General features: G+C 41.6%; 1 protein-coding gene and 1 long non-coding RNA gene across 3 annotated transcripts in view; one reads left to right on the top strand and one right to left on the bottom strand.

Annotated features, from left to right (window-relative positions):
- The first annotated feature begins 2379 nt into the window (after positions 1–2379).
- Positions 2380–9659, top strand: LOC131131696 (uncharacterized). 2 transcript variants are annotated; one of them, XR_009130229.1, is made up of 5 exons: positions 2380–3256; positions 4387–4479; positions 4713–4850; positions 6688–6875; positions 9145–9659. It is a non-coding gene; the product is annotated as an uncharacterized LOC131131696 (long non-coding RNA). The 2 variants fall into 2 exon arrangements; XR_009130228.1 differs by lacking the exon at positions 9145–9659 and having other exon boundaries at positions 6688–7443.
- A 3995-nt stretch (positions 9660–13654) lies between these two features.
- cspg4 (chondroitin sulfate proteoglycan 4) overlaps positions 13655–22093 on the bottom strand; it is a 75845-nt gene continuing 67406 nt past the window's right edge. Inside the window, exons 9-11 of the mRNA XM_058076147.1 lie at positions 21690–21850; positions 20824–21007; positions 13655–17406 (exon numbers count right to left, since the gene is read on the bottom strand). Coding sequence (XP_057932130.1) covers positions 15548–17406; positions 20824–21007; positions 21690–21850 — 2204 coding nt within the window. The 3' untranslated portion in view covers positions 13655–15547. The remainder of the gene's footprint in view (positions 17407–20823; positions 21008–21689; positions 21851–22093) is intronic.

Below are 22093 nucleotides of genomic sequence, written 5' to 3'. Positions count from 1 at the left end.
GTGGGTTTTCTCCGGGTACTCCGGTTTCCTCCCACATTCCAAAAACATGCTAGGTTAATTGGTGACTCCAAATTGTCCATAGGTATGAATGTGAGTGTGAATGGTTGTTTGTCTATATGTGCCCTGTGATTGGCTGGCCACCAGTCCAGGTTGTACCCCGCCTCTCGCCCGAAGACAGCTGGGATAGGCTCCAGCATCCCCGCGACCCTCATGAGGAAAAAGCGGTAGAAAATGAATGAATGAAAAAAGTCCAAACCCACATGGCAATAGGTCACCCTTAGCAGTAACAACTGCAATCAAGTGTCTGTGATAACTTGCAATGAGTCTCTTACAGCACTGTGGAGAAATTTTAGCCCACTCATCTTTGCAGAATTGTTGTCATTCAGCCACATTGGAGGGATTTTTAAGGTCATGTCACCTTTCTTCAGCCATTCAGAGGTGGACTTGCTGGTATGTTTTGGATCATTGTTCCGCTTCAGAACCCAAGATGGTTTCATCTTGAGGTTATGTACATATGGTCAGATATTTTGCTTCTGGATTTTTTATGACACAGCAGAATTCATGGTTCCATTCATCACAGCAAGTCTTCCAGGTCCCGAGGCAGCAAAACAGCTCCAGACCATTACACTACCACCATCACATTTTACTGTTGGTTTTACTGTTGTTCTTTTCTGTTTGCTACTTTTACGGAGGATGTAATGGGACACACACTTTCCAAAAAGTTCAAGTTTTTGAGTCATGAACACTGACAAGTGAGGCCTGCAGTTCTTTGGATGATGTTGTGGGGTCTTTTGTGACCTGTCGTATGAGTCGTCGCTGTGCTCTTAATAATTTTGGTTGGCCGGCCACTCCTGGGAAGGTTCACCACTGTTCCATGGCTCTCACTGTGGTTTGCTGGAGTCCTAAAGCTTTAGAAATGGCTTTATACCTATTCCAGACTGATAGATCTCAATTAATCAATCACTTTTTTGCAATCACGTTTTCACGCAGGGCCATGTAGGTTGGGATTTTAACAAAAAGTTCCATGTAAAAACTGTATCACGTGTTCAGTTGTGTTTGATGCCATCTGAAACTGTATGGAAAAGGCACGTCTCTTTTAAAAAAGACATAAAATGTGTTTTTGTCCAGAATTGCTGTCATGTTCTGATCCACGCTTTAGTTACGTGCAGGCCACAACCCCTAAATGGAGCCTCTCCGTCTTCAAACAATGTTGATGGGTCTGCTTATTTTGTGACCAGGTAGAAGTTTGGCATGGTGGCTTTTGGAGTTACACTTGTTCCCAGGCGACAAGAAACAACACTCTGGAAAGTGGCTCTACAGGACGCAAGAAACAACAAATATAACATCATAAATGCTTTAGTCAAACAAAGCCTATCGTTTTTGGCAGACCGCACGGCTCCGACAGATAACACACATGTTGCGTGTGAGCAGCATGGTGGGAGCCGGAGATCTTCTGGATAGGCGAGTCAGCGCAAAGTGCTAGCTGTGTGCACATTCAAGAGGTTGCTCAGAGGACAATACATCCTGTTTGGAACACAGCTATTTTTCTTAGAACGATGCAGTACTTCTTGTCATGATGGACACATTGCACAATGTTTGTTTGTCTATTTTACAACATTGTATCCAATTTTGCATAATGCTGTCACAAAATATTGTTTGTGAGTGGATTATTATGTGCCACTATGTACGTTTCTTGAAACCAAACTCAAATATTTGTCTTCTACCAATGGATGTGTCATTCTATGGCAGGGGTCTCAAACTCAATTTACCTGGGGGCCACTGGAGCTAGGGTCTGGGCAAGGCTGGGCCGCATCAGGTTTACCAAAAAAAAAAAAAAAAAACGCATTTATTAAAAACAGAAAAATATATAAACTTTTTCAGTGCTTTGGTTTCCGATTTTCTACAATAAAAGCTCTGATAAAACATTCCACTGTTCTCAAATATTTTAATTTTTATTTTTCTGCACAAAATAAAATGAAAAATAAATAAACAAATTAAGAATAAAGAAAATCAATCAGTAATAAATAAATATAATAATAACAAAACGGCAAATAATAAAAACTTAAGAAACCACATATAGTTGGTGGGTAGACAAATTATTTTTTTCAGATTAAAATGAACAAAGCATTATTAGAGCCCTGTAGACATGACAAAACACGACTATAGTCACATTTATACTCTTTTTATTTACAACATATTGCGCAACTGCAGGGTCTTGAGACACATGCTAACTCGCAAACTAGAAAGCTAGCGACCTAAACGGTAGCCTTCAAGTTATTTCCTTTAAACTTAAATAGCCAAAAACTTACCACTTCCACACGGAAAGGGAGGATAACTATTAACAGTTATTTAACCTTTAACATGAACATTAATCAAACGTAATAATTTTTTCTGGGTACATGATACCATACAGCATCCATATCAAACTTGCACAGGCCGCACTAACATTAAACTTTCATATCAAGGCGGGGGCCTCAAATATTTGAGACCCCTGTTCTATGGCACCAAGCGAGGGATCCGGACCAGGAAATGTGACCTTTTTGCACTTTTTTTTAACCTTCAAGTTGAAACAATAAAGACAAGTCGAGTCTTTCTTGGCAGAGAGTGAAAAGATTCTCCTGCTATGCGTTGGGGTCACTGAGAGTCTAAGCAGACAAACACAAAGACACTTTTTGGTCATGTTGCTTTTCGGTGAAAACACATTCCGAGCTGTTTGCGGTGCATCAGATGGATTGCAAAGACAACAAGCCAAACAAAACTGGAATAACTCAAAGTCAAACCATATGAAAACATGATAAATTGAAATAAAAATATCATAAACTGAACGGAGATGAGTTGGAATCACCATGAAAGACCTCAAACGCGTTATGAGGACATGGTGATATCTCTCTTCATAGTTCTGTCACTGGCATTTTCATCAATTCAAGGGGACCTAGCCAAAACAAATGTGATTTCAAATCCAAAACTGCTGAGGTCAAACACATAACAGAAGTCATGTTGACGGACTTTACTGTTGTTAAGGTCTCGTGTGGTTTATTTTGGACGCAGTTTTAAAAATCCCACAGAACTGAAATGCATCACAAAAAAAACAACAACACACAACCACGTGACAACGCTCATTTCTCTGATTGGTTATCAAAAATGTAAACAGGAAAAATGTTCGCTACGTGAGACTAGTGTATAAAACTAATCTCTTAATTTTCTCTTCAGGACACGGCCAAAAGAAGACGTCTGACATTAAGTTAACACAACTCAGGTAAGTCGACTGCCTCACCTGTTTACTAAGAAGCTACGTCACATTCTGACGTTTTGAGTCATACCTTATTAAGTTAATTTGTTGTAGTTGTGCAATTTTTAAGTCGTTGAAAGTATGGTTGCCTCAGCTCCGTAGCAAGATATCACTTTAGTGGTACCAGCTGTTATTTTATCCTTTGCTAACATCAAAATAAATGGGTATCACTCGACTGACAAACAGAAATGCTAGCCTCGGATTGAGAAAAAAATATTATCTTTTGACACATAATATTATTTTGTGTTTTATTCGTAATATTATGCAATAGCTCTACAAACAACACACACCACCACGGACGATACATTCTGGCCTGACTAAAATTAAAGTTAAAAACACGTCAGTCATTTTGATAATTAGTTTATATATTCTTATTATGATTATTACTTTTGGTTTGTTGTTGTTATTGCTGTAATAACAATAATGGGTTGCCGGAATAGTGAGATGTCGGGATGACGCCCACTAAATTTGGTGTACATTAGTCAGGTAAAAAAAAAAAAATCCTGATAAAATGCGGATATTAATATGACGGGACAAATGGTTGCAATAAAGGCAAGTCGTCTGTCACTGTTTGGTTTTTCGGCGTAGCGTTGCGACCCCAGGTTGCAGTGATGAGGACCCAAATGCAGTTAAAACATGTTTTAATGGGTGATGCAATGCAGAAAAAACACTTGCATGCATAAACACAAAAAACGACAATGATCCAACAACCTAAGGAGCACGCACCTGAACTAAATAGACATCACTGAAATGGGAAACAGGTGTGGGGGGGATAAGTGCAAAGCAACGGAAAACAGAACAGAGCAGGAAGTGAATACAAAATAAGGGCGTGAACCAGGAACTAGGGCATGAAAGGAAACTAAATGAACTGTCATGGCGACATCTTCATCAAGTACCACCCCCACTTCCTGTGCAGCTCACAACAGCCGCATATAGACTGCAGTCCTGTGGAAAAACTGTCATTGCATATCGTGACAACCATCAACCGAATTGACGCACAGTCCTCTAGGTTGCAATCCATGGTGATTAGTTAAAGGTTGTGTTTGATGTCACATTTTGGAGTAGCTAATGTTTTTCCTATTCTTCTTTGCTGGTAGAACTCCATATTGCGAAACTGCAGTGGCCCGTACGCAAACATCGATGATGAAAAGCAGTGGAGGCCTGACAGCTCTTGAGTGAATTTCCACACGGTCTCTCCTCTTAAAATAATTTCCCGCTTGGCATCCAATTTAACATAGCGACTCTATGTACTTTGACTTTATACACCCTGCTTCAATACATCCAGGACCACCTTAGACACTGCCTGTATTCAGTACATTCATTTCCAACATCAAGACATTAAAATACTACACAAACAACAATTTATTTGTTCATTTGTCTTTTTCAAACTGATGCAACCGCCTTCTCTGTTTGCACAATAAAGATGTACCAAAGCTGCAGCTGCACTGCACACACAAGGTCATGACCCCCAGAAAGACATGACGGGAATCCGCCCTGCTGATGTCACACTCTTGGAAGGTGGAAGCAATGAAGGCTAAAGCAGAGACGAGGTGCATCAGAGGTTAGGAAGCTAAGTTTTCCACTCATCTTGTTGTTGTTGTTCTTGGACCTGCTCCATTGTCTCTATCAAGTCCTGAACCACTGCAGGGTTTCATCCCTCACATAAGTATGCATTTCCATCACAAAGGCAGAAAGAGCAACAAAGAAATGCATTCCCACAGAGATCTTAGACTTGGACTTAGTTATTTCATGCAGAAAGTGACATGTTTGTGTAAAAGTTACTTACTGCTTTGAGCTCATTTCTTTCAAACATTTGATGGACCAGTTGATAAAAAAAACATGTGCTAAGTTTGGATGCAATTTACACCACCAGCTTGCTAAAGTTGCGCGTACTCTTTTGAGTAGTGAAATCTGCCCAACGCATTGCCGGAGCCCCACTTCCTGCCATCGGGGACATCTACAGGAAGCGTTGTCTCAGGAGGGCATCACAAATTGCTAAGAACTCATACCACCCAGCGCACAGACTGTTTGCCCTCCTACCCTCAGGGAGGCGCTATAGGAGTTTACGGACAAGAACCACCAGGTTCAGGGACAGCTTTTTCCCAACAGCTGTCTCCTTGTTGAACTCTGCCCCCCACTGCCCACCCCTTCCACTACTTACATCCCCCTGCTGATCTATGCCCCCCCAATCACTTAATTGCACTACTTCATTGCACTATTGTACATATTACTGTAATATCTTGTTGCATTCATAGATCATACTGTTTATAATATATATAATCTGGAATAACCGTACTCTAGTCACTTCATTGCAATACTGTACATATTACTGTTATTACAGTAAACCTCGGATATATCGGATTCAATTGTTCCCACTGGTTTTGTCCGATATAAGCGAAATCCGTTATATGCGTATACCGGAAAATGTCCGTTTTATGCATATATCGGATTTATATCCGGTATATGCGTAAATCGGATTTTATCCGTTATAAAAAGGCACTTCCTTGACTATGTTTCCAATGTACCTGGATGCGCAGGCAACGCTGCAAACGCTGCAAATGACGTCGTATAGCGGCCTGTCACGATTCGGCGAATCGGAGCGCCACGATGCAGGGAAATTTAATGGAAATGCATTGGAACGGGACTGGAGATTTTGTCCGAAATAGGCGAAATCCGTTATAAAAAATCCGATATATGCAATGAATTTTTATTGGAAATGCATTACAGAAAAATTGGTTCTTTTTTAACTGTCTGTTGTGAGTCCGATATATCCAAGGTTTACTGTAGTTTCTTACATAGATCTGTCCATTTTTTTCCTACATTTACTTACTACTAAGGTACTTATAATATACTACTAATCTAATCTAATCTAATCTAATCTAATCTAATCTAATCTAATCTAATCTAATCTAATCTAATCTAATCTAATCTAACGAAAGCAGCTAGCAACAAGGTAGCAACGTTAGTGTTATTGGAATTTAGGACATCTCAAGGTAGCAAGCTGGTGGACAAAAGTGTCATGTTTACATAAGCGGCCACAGAAAATCATGACATGTAATTATGCTCTTTCCTATTGCGGACAAACACCAGATGTCAGCGGCGGCTCTCTGGCTTTGGATGCAGTGTGAAAAGGATATGAGGTTTTATTTCTTAACTGGAAAATGCAAGAACTTGTACAACAGGTCAAGCTAACAGCGTTTAAATGAGAGTAAATTTAGTTTTATAAGTCATTCCATATGTGGTTAAGTTGGCATGTGATGATGTTTCTTTTTAAGTAGCTTGCTGTGAATGGAATGCCAGGAGAAATCATTAAAAGGCAACTTTATGATACATAATGAGGATTTTGGGGTGCTGGAGTGGAACAGCCAAAGCCCTCAGGTTATGTTTATGTTCGCCAGGACTGCTGTAGTCTGACGACACAGGTGGTGGCCACTGCAGGACGTTTCTCAGCAACACCAGCAGATGCCTGCATCCTGAACGTGTGCCATTGTGACACTTTAACAGCTGAAGCCAGACATTACAAGACGATAAGAAGACATCAGACCTAAGCGACCACATTAGCCGACATAAACAGACCTCAAACATGGTAATGGTAATGGTTTTATTTCATTTGAACATGCATCAGATTACAATTGAGTGCATCCCATAATCAATTCACAGTTCCACATGTCCAAAAGGAGTAGGAAGAAGCAAAGCTTATTAAATCCTACCCCTCCATCTGGTACTTTTACAATCAGTAACTGTTACATTTGTTCACTTCCTGCTTTCCATAATACAGTTTAAGGTTTTTTTTGTTTTTTTTTTAAATAATGCACCTCATACCGAAGTACAAGGTGATATGAGCATCCAATGCCATAATGGGTACCATAGTAAGTGGCAATATAGTGATATATATAGCACATCATGACTGGTTCAAGACTCTTCATCCTTGTATTTAGCAAACATCAACTGCTTGTATTGTTTCTTGAATTGGCTCATCGTTGTGCATTGTTTGATTTCCTTACTCAATCCATTCCATAGTTTGATTCCACATACTGAAATGCTATGGCTAGCATAACGTAGTCCTAGCATAGAAGTGTTTCAAATGTACTTCTTCCCTGAGATCATATTTCTCCTCTCTTGTAGAGAAGTATTGTATGACATTTTTAGCTAATTGGTTGTTTTTAGCCTTATGCATTATTTTAGCTGTTTGAAGATGAACTATATCAGCAAGTTGAAGTATTTGTGATTTTAGAAATAAGGAGTTAGTATGTTCTCTGTAGGCAGCATTATGAATTATCCTTACTGACCTTTTCTGCAGTACATTTAGCGAGTGAAGATTGCTTTTGTAGTTCATTCATTCATTTTCTACTGCTTTTTCCTCACGAGGGTCGCGGGGGTTGCTGGAGCCTATTCCAGCTGTCTTCGGGCGAGAGGCGGGGTACACCCTGGACTGGTTACCAGCCAACCACAGGGCACATATAGACAAACAACCATTCACACTCACATTCATACCTATGGACAATTTGGAGTCACCAATTAACCTAGCATGTTTTTGGAATGTGGGAGGAAACCGGAGTACCTGGAGAAAACCCATACGCCATACGCATACATGGGGAGAACATGCAAACTCCACACAGAGTTATTACCCCATATTTCCATATGGAAATATAACAATGGCGGCACGGCGGTCTGGTGGTTAGTGCGCAGACCTCACAGCTAGGAGACCAGGGTTCGGTCCCCGCCCTCGGCCATCTCTGTGTGGAGTTTGCATGTTCTCCCCGTGCATGCGTGGGTTTTCTCCGGGTACTCCGGTTTCCTCCCACATTCCAAAAACATGCTAGGTTAATTGGCCACTCCAAATTGTCCATAGGTATGAATGTGAGTGTGAATGGTTGTTTGTCTATATGTGCCCTGTGATTGGCTGGCGACCAGTCCAGGGTGTACCCCGCCTCTCGCCCGAAGACAGCTGGGATAGGCTCCAGCACCCCCCGCGACCCTCGTGAGGAAAAAGCGGTAGAAAATGAATGAATGAATGAAAATATAACAATATAAAACATAACATACACATGTGTCTATGGCCTACTATTTCCACTGGAGGTGTCCAGAGGGCCACATAGTGAATAATGAAAGGATGCAAGGTCCACTTTGATATTTTATAAATGTAGACACAGTGGTGTGAAAAAGTGTTTTCCCCCTGGAAAAGGTTATAAAGCCATTTCTAATGTTTGGGACTCCAGCAAACCACGGCAAGAGCCATCATCCACAAATGTTGAAAACATAGAACAGTGGTGAACCTTCCCAAAATTACTCCAAGAGCGCAGCAATGACTAATCCAAGAGGTCATAAAAACCACGCAATTCAAAGAACTACAGGCCACACTTTCCTCAGTTAAGATCAATGTTCATGACTCCACCATCAGAAGGAAATTGGGAATCTGTGGGTGACCTCAAACTAAAACCAACTAGGGTTCTGCAGCAGGACAATGATCCAAAACACACCAGCAAGTCCACTTCTGAATGGCTGAAGAAAACCAAAATGAAGACTTTGGAGTGGCCTCGTCAAAGTCCTGACCTGAATCCTATTGAGATGCTGTGGCATGACCTTAAAAAGGTGCTTCATGCTGGAAAACACTCCAATGTGGCTGAATGACAACAATTCTGCAAAGATGATCTGATTCCTTATTAACATATCCACATACGTAAATGAATATAAGAGCATTATAATGTATTATTTGAATACAACGAATATTATTTTTGTACGTGAATGATGGTGTGAATTTGTAGTTTTTACAGTGGCAGCAGTGAGCCAATCTCCCCTCCAGCTGTCTGGGTATGTGTGTTCCTTATGAAAAGGCCTTTCTTTATTGTGCACAGAGTGTGTGTGTTGTCACGCCGACCTCCTGACCTCGACATATGGCCCCATAGCCCCCCTGCCCCCACCCCTGTCCCACCACTGTCTGACAGACAGCTGCATGTGAGAGAACTTCTGGAAGGTGTGACTTTTTTTTAATGTTTCTCTTTAAATGTTTAATGAGTCATGTATGTTTTTACACAGTATTAGTAATGATGATGCATGATATGATGCAGTGTTACAACACGCTTCCTTAATGTCGACTGCAGGGGTGTCTAAACATGAAAAATTAAAGGGCGACATGCTAAGATACAGTTAGGTCCATATATATTTGGACACTGACACAAGTTTTTTTTTTTTACCCTTTTACTGAAACATACTCCAAAGATAGTCATATAATGGACATAAAGTGTAGACTCTCAGCTTTGATTTGAGGGTATCCACATTCAAATTGGATGAAGGGTTTAGGAGTTTCAGCTCTTTAACATCGGCCACTCTCTTTTTCAAGGGACCAAAAATAATTGGACAATTGACCAAAAGCCTACTTCATGGGCAGGTTTGGGCAATTCATTCATTATATCAATATAAATTAAGCAGATATAAGACCTGGAATTGCTCTGAGGTGTGGTGTTTGCATTGGGAAGATTTTGCTGTGAAGACCAGATGCGGTCAAAAGAACTCTCCATGCAGGTGAACCAAGCCATCCTTAGGCTGGGAGAACAGAAAAACCCCATCCGAGAAATGGCTACAATATTAGGAGTGGCAAAATCTATACTTTGGTACATCCTGAGAAAGAAAGCAGGCAGTGGTCAACTCAGCAATGCAAAAAAACCTGGACGTCCACGGAAGACAATGGTGGTAGATGATGGCAGAATCATTTCCATGGTGAAGAGAAACCCCTTCATAACAGCCAGTTACGTGAACACCACTCTCCAGGAGGTACCAGTATCAATACCCAAGTCTACCACAAAGAGAAGACTGCACTACAGTAAATATAGAAGGTTCACTGCAAGGTACAGACTACTCATAAGTCTGAAGAATAGAAATGGTAGATTGGACTAAAAAAGCCAGAATAAAAATTCTTTGGACAGATGAAACCAAGATCAACCTCTACCAGAATGATGGCAAGAAAAAAGTATGGTGAAAGCTTGGAACAGCTCATGATCCAAAGCACACTGGGTCAAACACAGGGGAGGTAGTGTGATGGCTTGGGCCTGCATGCCTGCCAGTGGCATTGGGTCACTAGTGTTTATTGATAATGTGACACAGGACAGATTAATTCTGCTGTGTTCAGAGACATTCTACCTGCTCAGATCCAGTCAAATTCAGCCAAACTGATTGGGTGGGGTTCATAATACCGATGGACAATGACCCAAAACATACAGCAAAAGCAACCCAGGAGTTTATTAAAGCAAAGAAGTGGAATATTCTTGAATGGCCCAATTGAGCATGCATTTCACTTGTTAAAGACTAAACTTAGAACAGAAAGGCCCAGCAAATGAAAGCTGCTGCAGTAAGGGCCTGGCAGAGCATTGGAATGGAGGAAACCCAGCGTCTGGTGATGAGTTCAAGACTTCAAGAAGGGTTTTCAACCAAGTATTAAAAATGAACATTTAGTTTTTAGTTACTTAATTTGTCCAATTAATTTTGAGCCCCTGAAATGAAAGAATTGTGTTTAAAAACTGCTTTAATTCCTGGCATTTTTATGCAATCTTTTTTTTCAACCCACTAAATTAAAGCTGAAAGTCTGCACTTGAACACTTCTGAACTGTGTCATTTCAAATACATTGTGGTAGTGTACAGTACCTAAATTGGAAAAATTTTGTGTCTGTCCAAATATTTATAAACCTAACTGTATATTAGCATAGTTATATACAGTATAGTAGTCTCCAGCATACCTGCAACTCTAGTGAGGATAAGTGGCATATAAAGTGGATGGATAGTAGTAAGGTGGATTTTATTTACTTTATTCTATCCACTAAACATGCTCTATGTGTGTATTGTGTTGCATAAACTTGCACTACCATGCCAATAATGATGATGATGTTCTCTGATTGGCCGCCCAGATAAGGTGACTGCAGGGAAACAGGAAACAGCCTTTAAGAGGCTTACTTTTTCATATTGGAGCTCAACAAGCTGATGTCGGCTCTGAGGTTTGTGTTTTTTTATTATTATTTATCAGATCAGGCCCCTGTTTTCAAGCAAATTGTTAAAAAAAAAAAAAAAAAAAAATAACCTCAACAACTTCCCCTCTTCCTTTAATTTGCCCACTTTTAAGGACACAAGTGTTTATCCTCCTGGCATCCCAAGAATGGCTCCTCCTCTTCCCAGTCCTCAGTTGTTTTCCTATTTTTTTTCTTAAAGACTGGAGGAGTCATTTTGCTCTAAACTTACGCAAGACAACTTTAGCCAAAGACAGAAAAGAAAGAATATTCTTGCTTCTTTCCGGCACCATGATTGAGGCATCTGGTGGGAATATCATGTCTGCTCAGACATGCAAAAAAACAAAAAAAAAAACAAAACAAAACGCTTTTTGGTAGCTGAAGTATAATAAATAGATCTCAAAAATATTGTTAACATTCTTTCACAGGCTTATAAAAGCATAGCCTACATGTGTAATGGTGTTTTGGGATATTTAACAAAGCAGCCTCATGTGTTTCTCATCATCTCTCCAGTTTATTTCATCATCACCTTACATGTTTACAGTTTACAGTGTTGATGACAAAATGAACTCGCTTTGCGCACGTATGCAAAAAAAACAAACAAACAAAGACTGTGGATTCTTTTCGTCTTGAAAGGTTTCCAGCAGAGACATACAAACCTTGCATAATCACAGCTGAGCGCTGATGACGTCAAAGAGAGGAAGAAAGATTGTTGTTTTCGCCTCACATATAGCTGGGAATGGACAATGCCGCCACCTGGTGGTCAAACTTAAAACATATATAAATCATGAACAATCTTTAAATGTGTTGGCATATATGTACAGTGAAGAAAATAAGTATTTGAACACCCTGCTATTTTGCTATTTCTCCCACTTAGAAATCATGGAGGGGTCTGAAATTTTCATCGTAGGTGCATGTCCACTGTGAGAGAGATAAACTAAAAAGAAAAATCCAGAAATCACAATGCATGATTTTTTAACAATTTATTTGTGTGATACAGCTGCAAATAAGTATTTGAACACCTGAGAAAATGAATGTTAATATTTGGTACAGTAGCCTTTGTTTGCTATTACAGAGGTCAAACGTTTCCTGTAGTTTTTCACCAGGTTTGCACACACTGCAGGAGGGATCTTGGCCCACTCCTCCACGCAGATCTTCTCTAGATCAGTCAGGTTTCTGGGCTGTCGCTGAGAAACACGGAGTTTGAGCTCCCTCCAAAGATTTTCGATTGGGTTCAGGTCTGGAGACTGGCTGGGCCATGCTAGAACCTTGATATGCTTCTTACGGAGCCACTCCTTGGTTTTCCTGGCTGTGTGCTTTGGGTCGTTGTCGTGTTGGAAGACCCAGCCACGACCCATCTTCAATGCTCTGACAGAGGGAAGGAGGTTGTTCCCCAAAATCTCACAATACACGGCCCCAGTCATCCTCTCTTTAATGCAGTGCACTCGTCCTGTCCCATGTGCAGAAAAACACCCCCAAAGCATGATGCTACCACCCCCATGCTTCACAGTAGGGATGGTGTTCTTCGGATTGTACTCTTCATTCTTCTTCCTCCAAACACGCTTATTGGAATTATGACCAAAAAGTTCTATTTTGGTCTCATCTGACCATAAAACTTTCTCCCATGACTCCTCTGTATCATCCAAATGGTCATATGCAAACTTAAGACGGGCCTTGACATGTGCTGGTTTAAGCAGGGGAACCTTTCGTGCCATGCATGATTTCACATCATGACGTCTTAGTGTATTACCTACAGTAACCTTGGAAACGGTGGTCCCAGCTCTTTTCAGGTCATTGACCAAGTCCTGTCGTGTAGTTCTGGGCTGATTCCTCACCTTTCTTAGAATCATTGAGACCCCACGAGGTGATATCTTGCATGGGGCTCCACTCCGATTGAGATTGACCGTCATGTTTAGCTTCTTCCATTTTCTAATGATAGCTCCAACAGTGGACCTTTTTTCACCAAGCTGCTTGGTAATTGCTCCGTAGCCCTTTCCAGCCTTGTGGAGGTGTACAATTTTGTCTCTGGTGTCTTTGGACAGCTCTTTGGTCTTCGCCATGTTACAAGTTAAAGTCTTACTGATTGTATGGGGTGGACAGGTGTCTTTATGCAGCTAACGACCTCAAACAGGTGCATCTGATTCAGGATGATACATGGAGTGCAGGTGGACTTCTAATGGGCAGACTAACAGGTCTTTCAGGGTCAGAATTCTAGATGATACACAGGTTTGACCTCTGTAATAGCAAACAAAGGCTACTGTACCAAATATTAACATTCATTTTCTCAGGTGTTCAAATACTTATTTGCAGCTGTATCACACAAATAAATTGATGAATGAAAAAGGTGGAAGTGGTGGTGATGACACAGGAATGAAAACAAAAGGGAAGGAGCAGTATGGATAAAAGGGTGGTTAGTTATCATTAAATGTTTAATTGGAGTACAGACAAACACAAATGAATACCCCAAACCTCACCAAAAACTGATTATTTACATTTTTTAAAAATGCATAAAATGCAGAGAATGTGTGGTAAGAAAGAACAAACATTTCACAGGAAATATATACGCTGTCCTCCAAATACATCACTTCCTGAGCTCTATGCCATCTCCAAATCTCAACACACATCAACAACAATTTAGTAAATGGTCGTTAAAAGTTACTGTAAGTTTTTAACGTTAACGTGAAAAGTAAGACAAAGCGACAACATTTAGTGGAGAAACAACTGAAATTCTAGTCTAGCTCATTTTTATTTTATCCTCCAAGCAGAGACGAACAAGGAAGTCAAAGTTCATGATTATGACATAAACGTCTGCAAAAAAAACAACAACAATATTTCAGTACATCACAATATGTAGCTTACAACAGTATGGAATGCTTAGAACATCTGAACCATCAAGGTGTGTTTAAGGTAGGGATGCATCCAGCCACATATCTGATCCACATATCTACCGATACAGACCCAATTCCGATACCAGAACTGAGTTTGTATTAATATGTAATAATATGTGAAAAGAATATTAGCAAATGTAGCTAAAAGAGTACCAGTCTCTACCAACACGACTGTTATGGAGGATGGCTACTCTTTTGGCTACGTTTGGCTACGACAACAACAAAACATGGGCGTGGCTCATGGATCGGAAATCCCTGTAGGTGGTATTGTCAAATTCCAATACGTGATTTACGCTGGTTACCGTAATCCGATACTGGATTAGAACAACCCCATCCCTAGTTTAAGACCAACTGGTCAGTACTCTGAGCTAAATTCAAGTTTTTACACCAACTTTTCTCATGTTTTTTGTTTTATTTTTACAGTAAACCTCGGATATATCGGACTCGGATATATCGGAAATTCACTCACAACGGACAGATAAAAAAGAACCGATTTTTCTGTAATGCATTTCCAATAAAAATTCATCGCATATATCGGATTTTTTATAACGGATTTCGCCTATTTCGGACAAAATCTCCAGTCCCGTTCCAATGCATTTCCATTAAATTTCCCTCGCATATATCGGATGGCCGCATCGTGGCGCTCCGATTCGCCGAATTGTGACAGGCCGCTATACGACGTCATTTGCAGCGTTGCCTGCGCGTCCAGGTTCATTGGAAACATAGTCAAGCAAGTGCCTTTTTATAACGGATAAAATCCGATTTACGCATATACCGGATATAAATCCGATATATGCGTAAAACGGACATTTTCCGGTATACGCATATAACGGATTTCGCTTATATCGGACAAAACCAGTGGGAACAATTGAATCCGATATATCCGAGGTTTACTGTAGTACCAAATCCTCCAAAAATAGACAAACTAATGAAATGTTGCGAGTGATGACTGAATTTAGCCCTGAGAAACAACTGAAGAAACAGTAACATAAAAAGAGGCAGATCGTGGTCTTCTTTATGTTTAAACTAATCTATTATAAAAATGGTGAACAAATGCTGTAAAAATGTGGGCTGAAAAAAAAAAAAAAAAGATGGCAGAGCCAGAATATTTTCTTTTTGCAAACACGGAGCATGTTTATGTCGTTTGTGCCTTTTGACAAAGGGGAATGATAAAATAAATAGACATGGCACCAGAAGATAAAAGACTGCCTCTCGCTTTGTCAACAACTATTCAGTGTCTTGTTGCCTGAGAATCAGTCCACAGTTAATGTTGAGATCAGTTGGTGTCGGAGCACAAAAATCCATCAAAAGTCTTTAATACTGATAAGAAGACTTGGAAAAGGGCCTCTTTTTGGGGGGTGGTGAGGTCCAAAGTCTCAAACCCAGTACTGATTCTTTTTCAAGGCCGGAGTCGTCCGACAGTGTTGCAGCAACTCCGGATCAGCCTCCTTGGAATCCATATTGGACATGGGGATGTTATTTGCCGGGTCGGTTTTCCGAAAGGTTTCAGTGCCGGCCACTTCTCCGTTTTTCGGCTTGGATGCCGCCGTCTGGACGTTGTGCTTGCCTGTTTTGTTTTTCCGCACCAGGTAGTACGCTAAAATGGCTGCCAGGAGCAGGAGTATGAGGATGACCAGAATGGGTATGAGAATGGACCACACATTACCCCGTCGAGAAACCACGGGGTTCCTATGGGAGCTGGTGCCAGAGGGGGCTGCGGTGGTGGCCTCCACTTGGGGTTGGTCCTTGTTGGCTTTCCAAAGCGGGCTTTCAGGAGTCGCACGAGGGGACCCGCCCACATTATTGTTGTCCTTCGATGGGGCCCCTGAGGGGACCGTCAACAGAGTGGCAGGGTAGACCCCAGAGGCGTTGTAGGGCTCAGTTTGAAAAGAAAGCACACACTCTGCTGGGGGGACTCCATGAGCCTTTAGCAATAATCGGGCCTCATCTTGAGTGACCCCATCTTGGGACCCAGAGGAGCTCTTTGGGATTTCTACAGCAACACGCCCTTCATCCAGGTCTCGTTGGTTGAACGAGTCTACCGGCTGGCCTGCACCAGGACCACCAGATCTGACGAATCGAGCTCCTCGTGGTTGCTGGATGACGGTGAACGTTGGGTTGGTCCTGGTCTTGTTCGCCAGGGGCGTCGCGTCGAGAAGCTTTCTGTCCAGTTGAACAAGCGAGCCTCGGGGGAGTCGGGGATCCTGAGCAATCTTGGCCAGAGGTTGGACCGTGATGTTGAGAACAGACGACACGTTAGCCGCTCGACTGCGAGCAATGAAGGCCACGCTGTCGCGAGGTGAAGTGGACTTCACAAAGCGGACGCTGACTCTTCCTTCTTTGATCTGTTTCTGGGTGAAGGCTGAAGTGGGCTGGCGGTCTACCATGACCGCTGCGTACTTGGGGACGCTCGTGATCTTGTACAGGACGTCCTCCTCCACGGGACCACCGGTGGTTGCTCTCAGCATCTCTTCAGTCACCAGGGTCTCGTCATCTCCTTGCTTCACCTTGATCTCCGGGGCTTTGTCCAGAATGAGCGTGCGAGCGAGGACCCCGATGTGGAGCGTGTGCGGCTCGGTCTCATGTTCTCCGTCTGACACGATGAATTCCACAAAGCCGTCCGCCAGGCTGCCGTCACTTTGAAAGCCCACTTGCTCGCGGTTGATCATCTCCTGGGTGAACTCAGAGAGGCTGTCCATGGTGTGAGTGTCCACCAAATGCCCGTTTCTTGGCGCTTTGGTCACCTTGAAGTGGACCTCATCTGGGGGACTGTCTTCATCGTGGGTGTTCAGATGTTTCTGGGTCAAAACGGCCATAGACCCTTGCAGGACTTCTAGTAGCATGTCAATAGTGACAAGCTCAGGGGATTCCGAGCCACGACGTTTAACGGAGACGTTAAAGATCTCCTCGAGGACAACAGCGTCGGCCGGGGAGGTCAAAGTACGACTCTGAGATTTCAGACGGGCCCTAAAGGAGAAGCTGTCAAAGGAGGCTCCTGAGTCGTCATGGAGATACTCCAGCTCGCCCTGGAACACATCTTTCTGCATGAAGTAGGGTGCATCCCGAGGTAAGTCCTGACCCCTTAGGGTGATGCGTCCATGGTCAGGGAAGCGCTTCATCTCAAAGACCACATCCGTCTCGGCTCTCTCGGACTCAGGAAGGCTGGCCAGGAGGTTGGAAGCATCCAAGATGGACTCATCAATTGTTTTCCTCTGGCCTTGCACGATTTCCAGACCTGTAGGGAAACAATGAGCACATTTCAGTTTCCTTAGAACAGGGGTCTCAAACTTGCGGCCCGTGGGCCAAATGCGGCCCGCAAGACGCTAGTTTGAGGCCCCCACCTTGATACCAAAGTTTAATGTTGAAATGACAGCTGTGTGCACACCAGACACAATTAACATGATTTTGCCCCGCCCATACTGTTACCCTACCCTGTTACCCCGCCCTGTTTTGCTTTGGATTAGCAATGAAGCTAAAGGCTTATGACGCTGGGTACAAATAAATGCAGGAAATGATTTGGAATAAAATGAAACATACACGTCAAGATAAAGCATCTCATCAAGTTACGACGCTGCTCCCAGATGGAACTGAGTACGATGCTAACTTGCTAATTGGGTCAAATTATTAAGTTTCATTAATGTTCATGTTAAAGGTTAAATAACTGTTAATACTGTACATTTGAATCTGAAAAAAATAATTTCTCTACCAACTGTATGTGGTTTCTTACGTTTTTCTTATTTGCTGTTTTATTATTATTTGACTTATTTATTACTGATTGATTGATTTATTGTCTTTATTCTCAATTTTTTATCTTATTTTGTGTATAGAAAAATAAAAATTAAGATATTTGAGAACAGTGGAATGTTTTATCAGATATTTTGGTGTGGAAAACCGGAACCAAAGTACCGAAAAAGTGTAGGGTATAGCAGAAGCAAAAGCATTGAAGATTTTTTTTATTGATTTTTTTTCCAGTTTTTAATAAATGTGTGTTGTTTTTTTTTTTGAAAACCTGATGCGGTCCAGCTTCACCCAGAACCTAGCTCCGGTGGCCCCCAGGTAAATTGAGTTTGAGACCCATTCCTTAGAGGATCCAAAAATGATTCTTTTTTTTTTCGATCTACGCTATTAATCAGCTTGGCTCATCCATTCGTTCATTTCAGCATTAGTTTTCTACTCATTTATTGTCAAGGTTGGAGGTCAAAAAGCAGACTGGTTGTCACTTAATAAGCTATGTGACGCACTAAACGACCAATAACTTAGGTTTGAAAATTCATAGCTGCAAATGAAAACAAATTGATAGGCTCCTCCTCCAGACCTCCCTCCACCCATCCCTGTCTTTTGTTCCAGCAGGGTAACTTCCTCTTGTTCCTACTTGACAACTGGTCCCGGTTTGACCGGAGGTTTCCCCCCCTGAGCGTCCTACACCTTCCTGTTCTCAAGGGGGAATGTCTCGAATGTGTCTATCCCTTGAGCAGGAGCCATGCCAGCTTTCGGTTTCGGTGGAGCGACTAGAGTTGCTCTACTCGCCTTCTCTGGTCGCACCACTGCTCCACTCTCAGTGTCTGTACTCCGTCCACCCACCGTGTATTATTTTGGACTTTCTGACATCTGGGATCCATCCCTAGGGGACGTTACTGTCATTTCCCACATGACAGTCATGCTTCAGTTTTTTTTTCTCTTGCTCGGTGTTGTGTTTTGGTTCCTCCCTAGAGGTCTGGAATTCTGGCAGAAGGTAGTGCAGCAGGACACACCTGCTGCCTTTGGGCAAGTAGTGGTGCTTTATAGCAGTGATTTTCAACCCCTGTGCCGCGGCACACTAGTGTACCTTGAGAAACCATCAGACGTGCCGTGAGGAATTATCCAATATCACTTTTTAGAATTAACATTTATTAATCATCATTTGCAAATATTATGTCAATAGCCATTATGTCAATAGTATACATGGACCCAAATATTCCAATTGCATTTGGTTTATTTGCTCAAACGGAAAGAATTGAACAGGGATGGAATATTCCTTTAACCAATCCGATTGAGGTATCTTGTACCCGCTCAAACGGAAAGTTGTCAGGGTGCCTTCTTCTTCGTGGTGTTTTTCTTCTTCTGTTGTTTATTGGCGGTTGGCAAGCAGCTTTCGTATGCATTACCGCCATCTGTGGAACAGAATCTAGAATCTAGAGTTTGAGGCCCCCACCTTGATATGAAGGTTTAATGTTAGTGCGGCCCGCGCAAGTTTGATATGGATGCTGTATGGTATCATGTACCCAGAAAAAATTATTACGTTTGATTAATGTTCATGTTAAAGGTTAAATAACTGTTAATAGTTATCCTCTCTATCCGTGTGGAAGTGGTAAGTTTTTGGCTATTTAAGTTTAAAGGAAATAACTTGAAGGCTACCGTTTAGGTCGCTAGCTCTCTAGTTTGCGAGTTAGCATGTGTCTCAAGACCCTGCAGTTGCGCAATATGTTGTAAATAAAAAGAGTATAAATGTGACTATAGTCGTGTTTTGTCATGTCTACAGGGCTCTAATAATGCTTTGTTCATTTTAATCTGAAAAAAATAATTTGTCTACCCACCAACTATATGTGGTTTCTTAAGTTTTTATTATTTGCCATTTTATTATTATTATTATTATATTTATTTATTACTGATTGATTGATTTTCTTTATTCTTGATATGTTTATTTATTTTTCATCTTATGTTGTGTAGAAAAATAAAAAGTAAGATATTTGAGAACAGTGTTTTATCAGAGCTTTTATTGTAGAAAATTGGAACCAAGGCGAAGTTTTTTTAAAAAATTTTGTTTTTAATGAATGTGTTTTTTTTTTTTTGGAAAACCTGATGCGGCCCTGTCTCACCCAGACCCTAGCTCCAGTGGCCCCCAAGTAAATTGAGTTTGAGACCCCTGATCTAAACCCTTCTATACTTTATTCACAAGTACAGTTTTATTAAAAAAGAAAATCTATATAAAACATGTCCTGAGTTTAATTATAAAATATTAGCAAGATTGAACGTGATCTTTTCCTGTTTAAATTTATCCCGGGTGCGTTCTTTCAGCGCATGCTCAGATATGACGTAACACGCAGATCCAGACGTTCTTCACTTTTAAAAATGGAGGCCAGCAATCGGCACTGGACTAAGCAAAGTTTGTTTTTGATTCAAACTAAATTTCAAGACTGGACAGACGAAAAACTGGCAATACGGAGTTATTCCAACAAGTGAAAGAAAAACTCAGGGAAGCCGGTATCACGTGATGTTGGTGTTTACGTTTTACTGGGCATGCCCTATTGACTATTCTGGTTGATTTTCACGGCGCATGTAGACAAGAGATTGGAATATTCCTTTCCATGGATACCATTGTTTCCTGAAAGGTCATTCGGAAAGAGAAAAAGTGGTGATGTAAAAACGTGGCTACTGTGGAGTGTCTGTGGTGTAAAGACTGGCAGAGCAATGTAATATTGGTCCGTGTGGCAACACCTACTTTGTTCCTCCCATAGACTTATTGATGCACGTGTGAGGTCGTGGTGACATTTTGGAACATTTTTGGTTAGTGGTGTGCCACAAGATTTTTACAATGTAAAAAAAAAAAACGTGCCGTGGCTCAAAAAAGGTTGAAAAACACTGCTTTCCTTGCACTGTATTTCCACACATTTACCTTTGTTCCTCCACAGCTGAGAGGAGATGTTGCTGTGCGTGGCGTAGTATGACACGGTGACAGGCAGCATGTGACGGATGTCCGGGGCGGGCTGGGATGACAGGATGAGCTCCATAGAGTCCCTCACCACCCAGAAGGGGTCCTCAGGCATCTGGTGCTCATAGAAGATCACTCCTGATTCCAGCTAAGGATGAGGAGAGACAGCATTGAAGACATACAGTAGGACAATAACTTAAGTTTTCCACTCAGAGAACTCATTATTTTTTATTTTTAGAGGCACTCAGCTGACATTTTTCAGCTGACATCTTCTTCCCTCAGGAAGTTGGAAAAAAAAAAACCCGCAGGGAAATTGGCGTTCTGCATCTAGTTGAGACTGAATGTCGGAATGTGGAGGCTTGTTTATTTTTCTGAGGTCAACATGTCCTGAACTCAACTCTCTCTCTGTCTCACACACACTCAAGTAGAATAATGCTTATGCACACAAACACACACAAACACACACATAGCCAGCAAAGAACTCAAATAATCACATTGAGACGTTTCTGCTCAGCAGTTTGCAGGCTGTGCTGCTTATGCAATCCAATTATTGATGGAGATGAGCATATATATTTTATATGACACTACACAAATTAAGTCCCATCCAAAAAAAAAAAATATATATAAGGTAAAGTAACCATCTTCAGCTGACTACTACCTTCTGGTAGAGGGCCAATGAATTGCAGTGTCTGGCTCTTCCCAACAGGTCCTCTACCAGTATCCTTTATACCCAAACAGAGGTTAGGCCCACAAAAATGGTCTCACAATTTGTTCTTTGACCTCATGAAAACGCACACACACACACACACACACACACACAAAGTGGTCACCTGCGTTTGGGAGAAGCGGCTGATTTCCTCCATCTGGTTCTTGTCGTTGGCCATGATCAGCCTCCCCAAACGAGGGGGGTGGACCAACGAGTAGCTGATCTCATTTCCATCCTCGTTAGTCACGGCCCCCAGATTGGCACTGGTGATGGGCTGCCTCGTTCCTACGGGTGCGCACACGCACACACACACGTTAATCAGCGGAAAATTAAGTTCCTCACTGAAGCAGTTGAACTTAAGCAGACTCCAGAGTCAATTTAGTATTTTTTTTTTTTACATGCTTTTATATACACCGTATACGGTGTGTGTGTTTTTTTTACGTTGGGAGCTTAGGATTGGCGATATTGATTCATGATGTTTTTATTAACCCTTAGATGCATAAGTGGGTCAAAAATGACCCGGTCAGG

Source organism: Doryrhamphus excisus, chromosome 6 (assembly GCF_030265055.1).
Source record: "Doryrhamphus excisus isolate RoL2022-K1 chromosome 6, RoL_Dexc_1.0, whole genome shotgun sequence".
Lineage (NCBI taxonomy): Eukaryota > Metazoa > Chordata > Actinopteri > Syngnathiformes > Syngnathidae > Doryrhamphus > Doryrhamphus excisus.
Note: the sequence above shows the minus strand (reverse complement) of the source record. Positions and strands in the feature narration are given on the sequence as shown.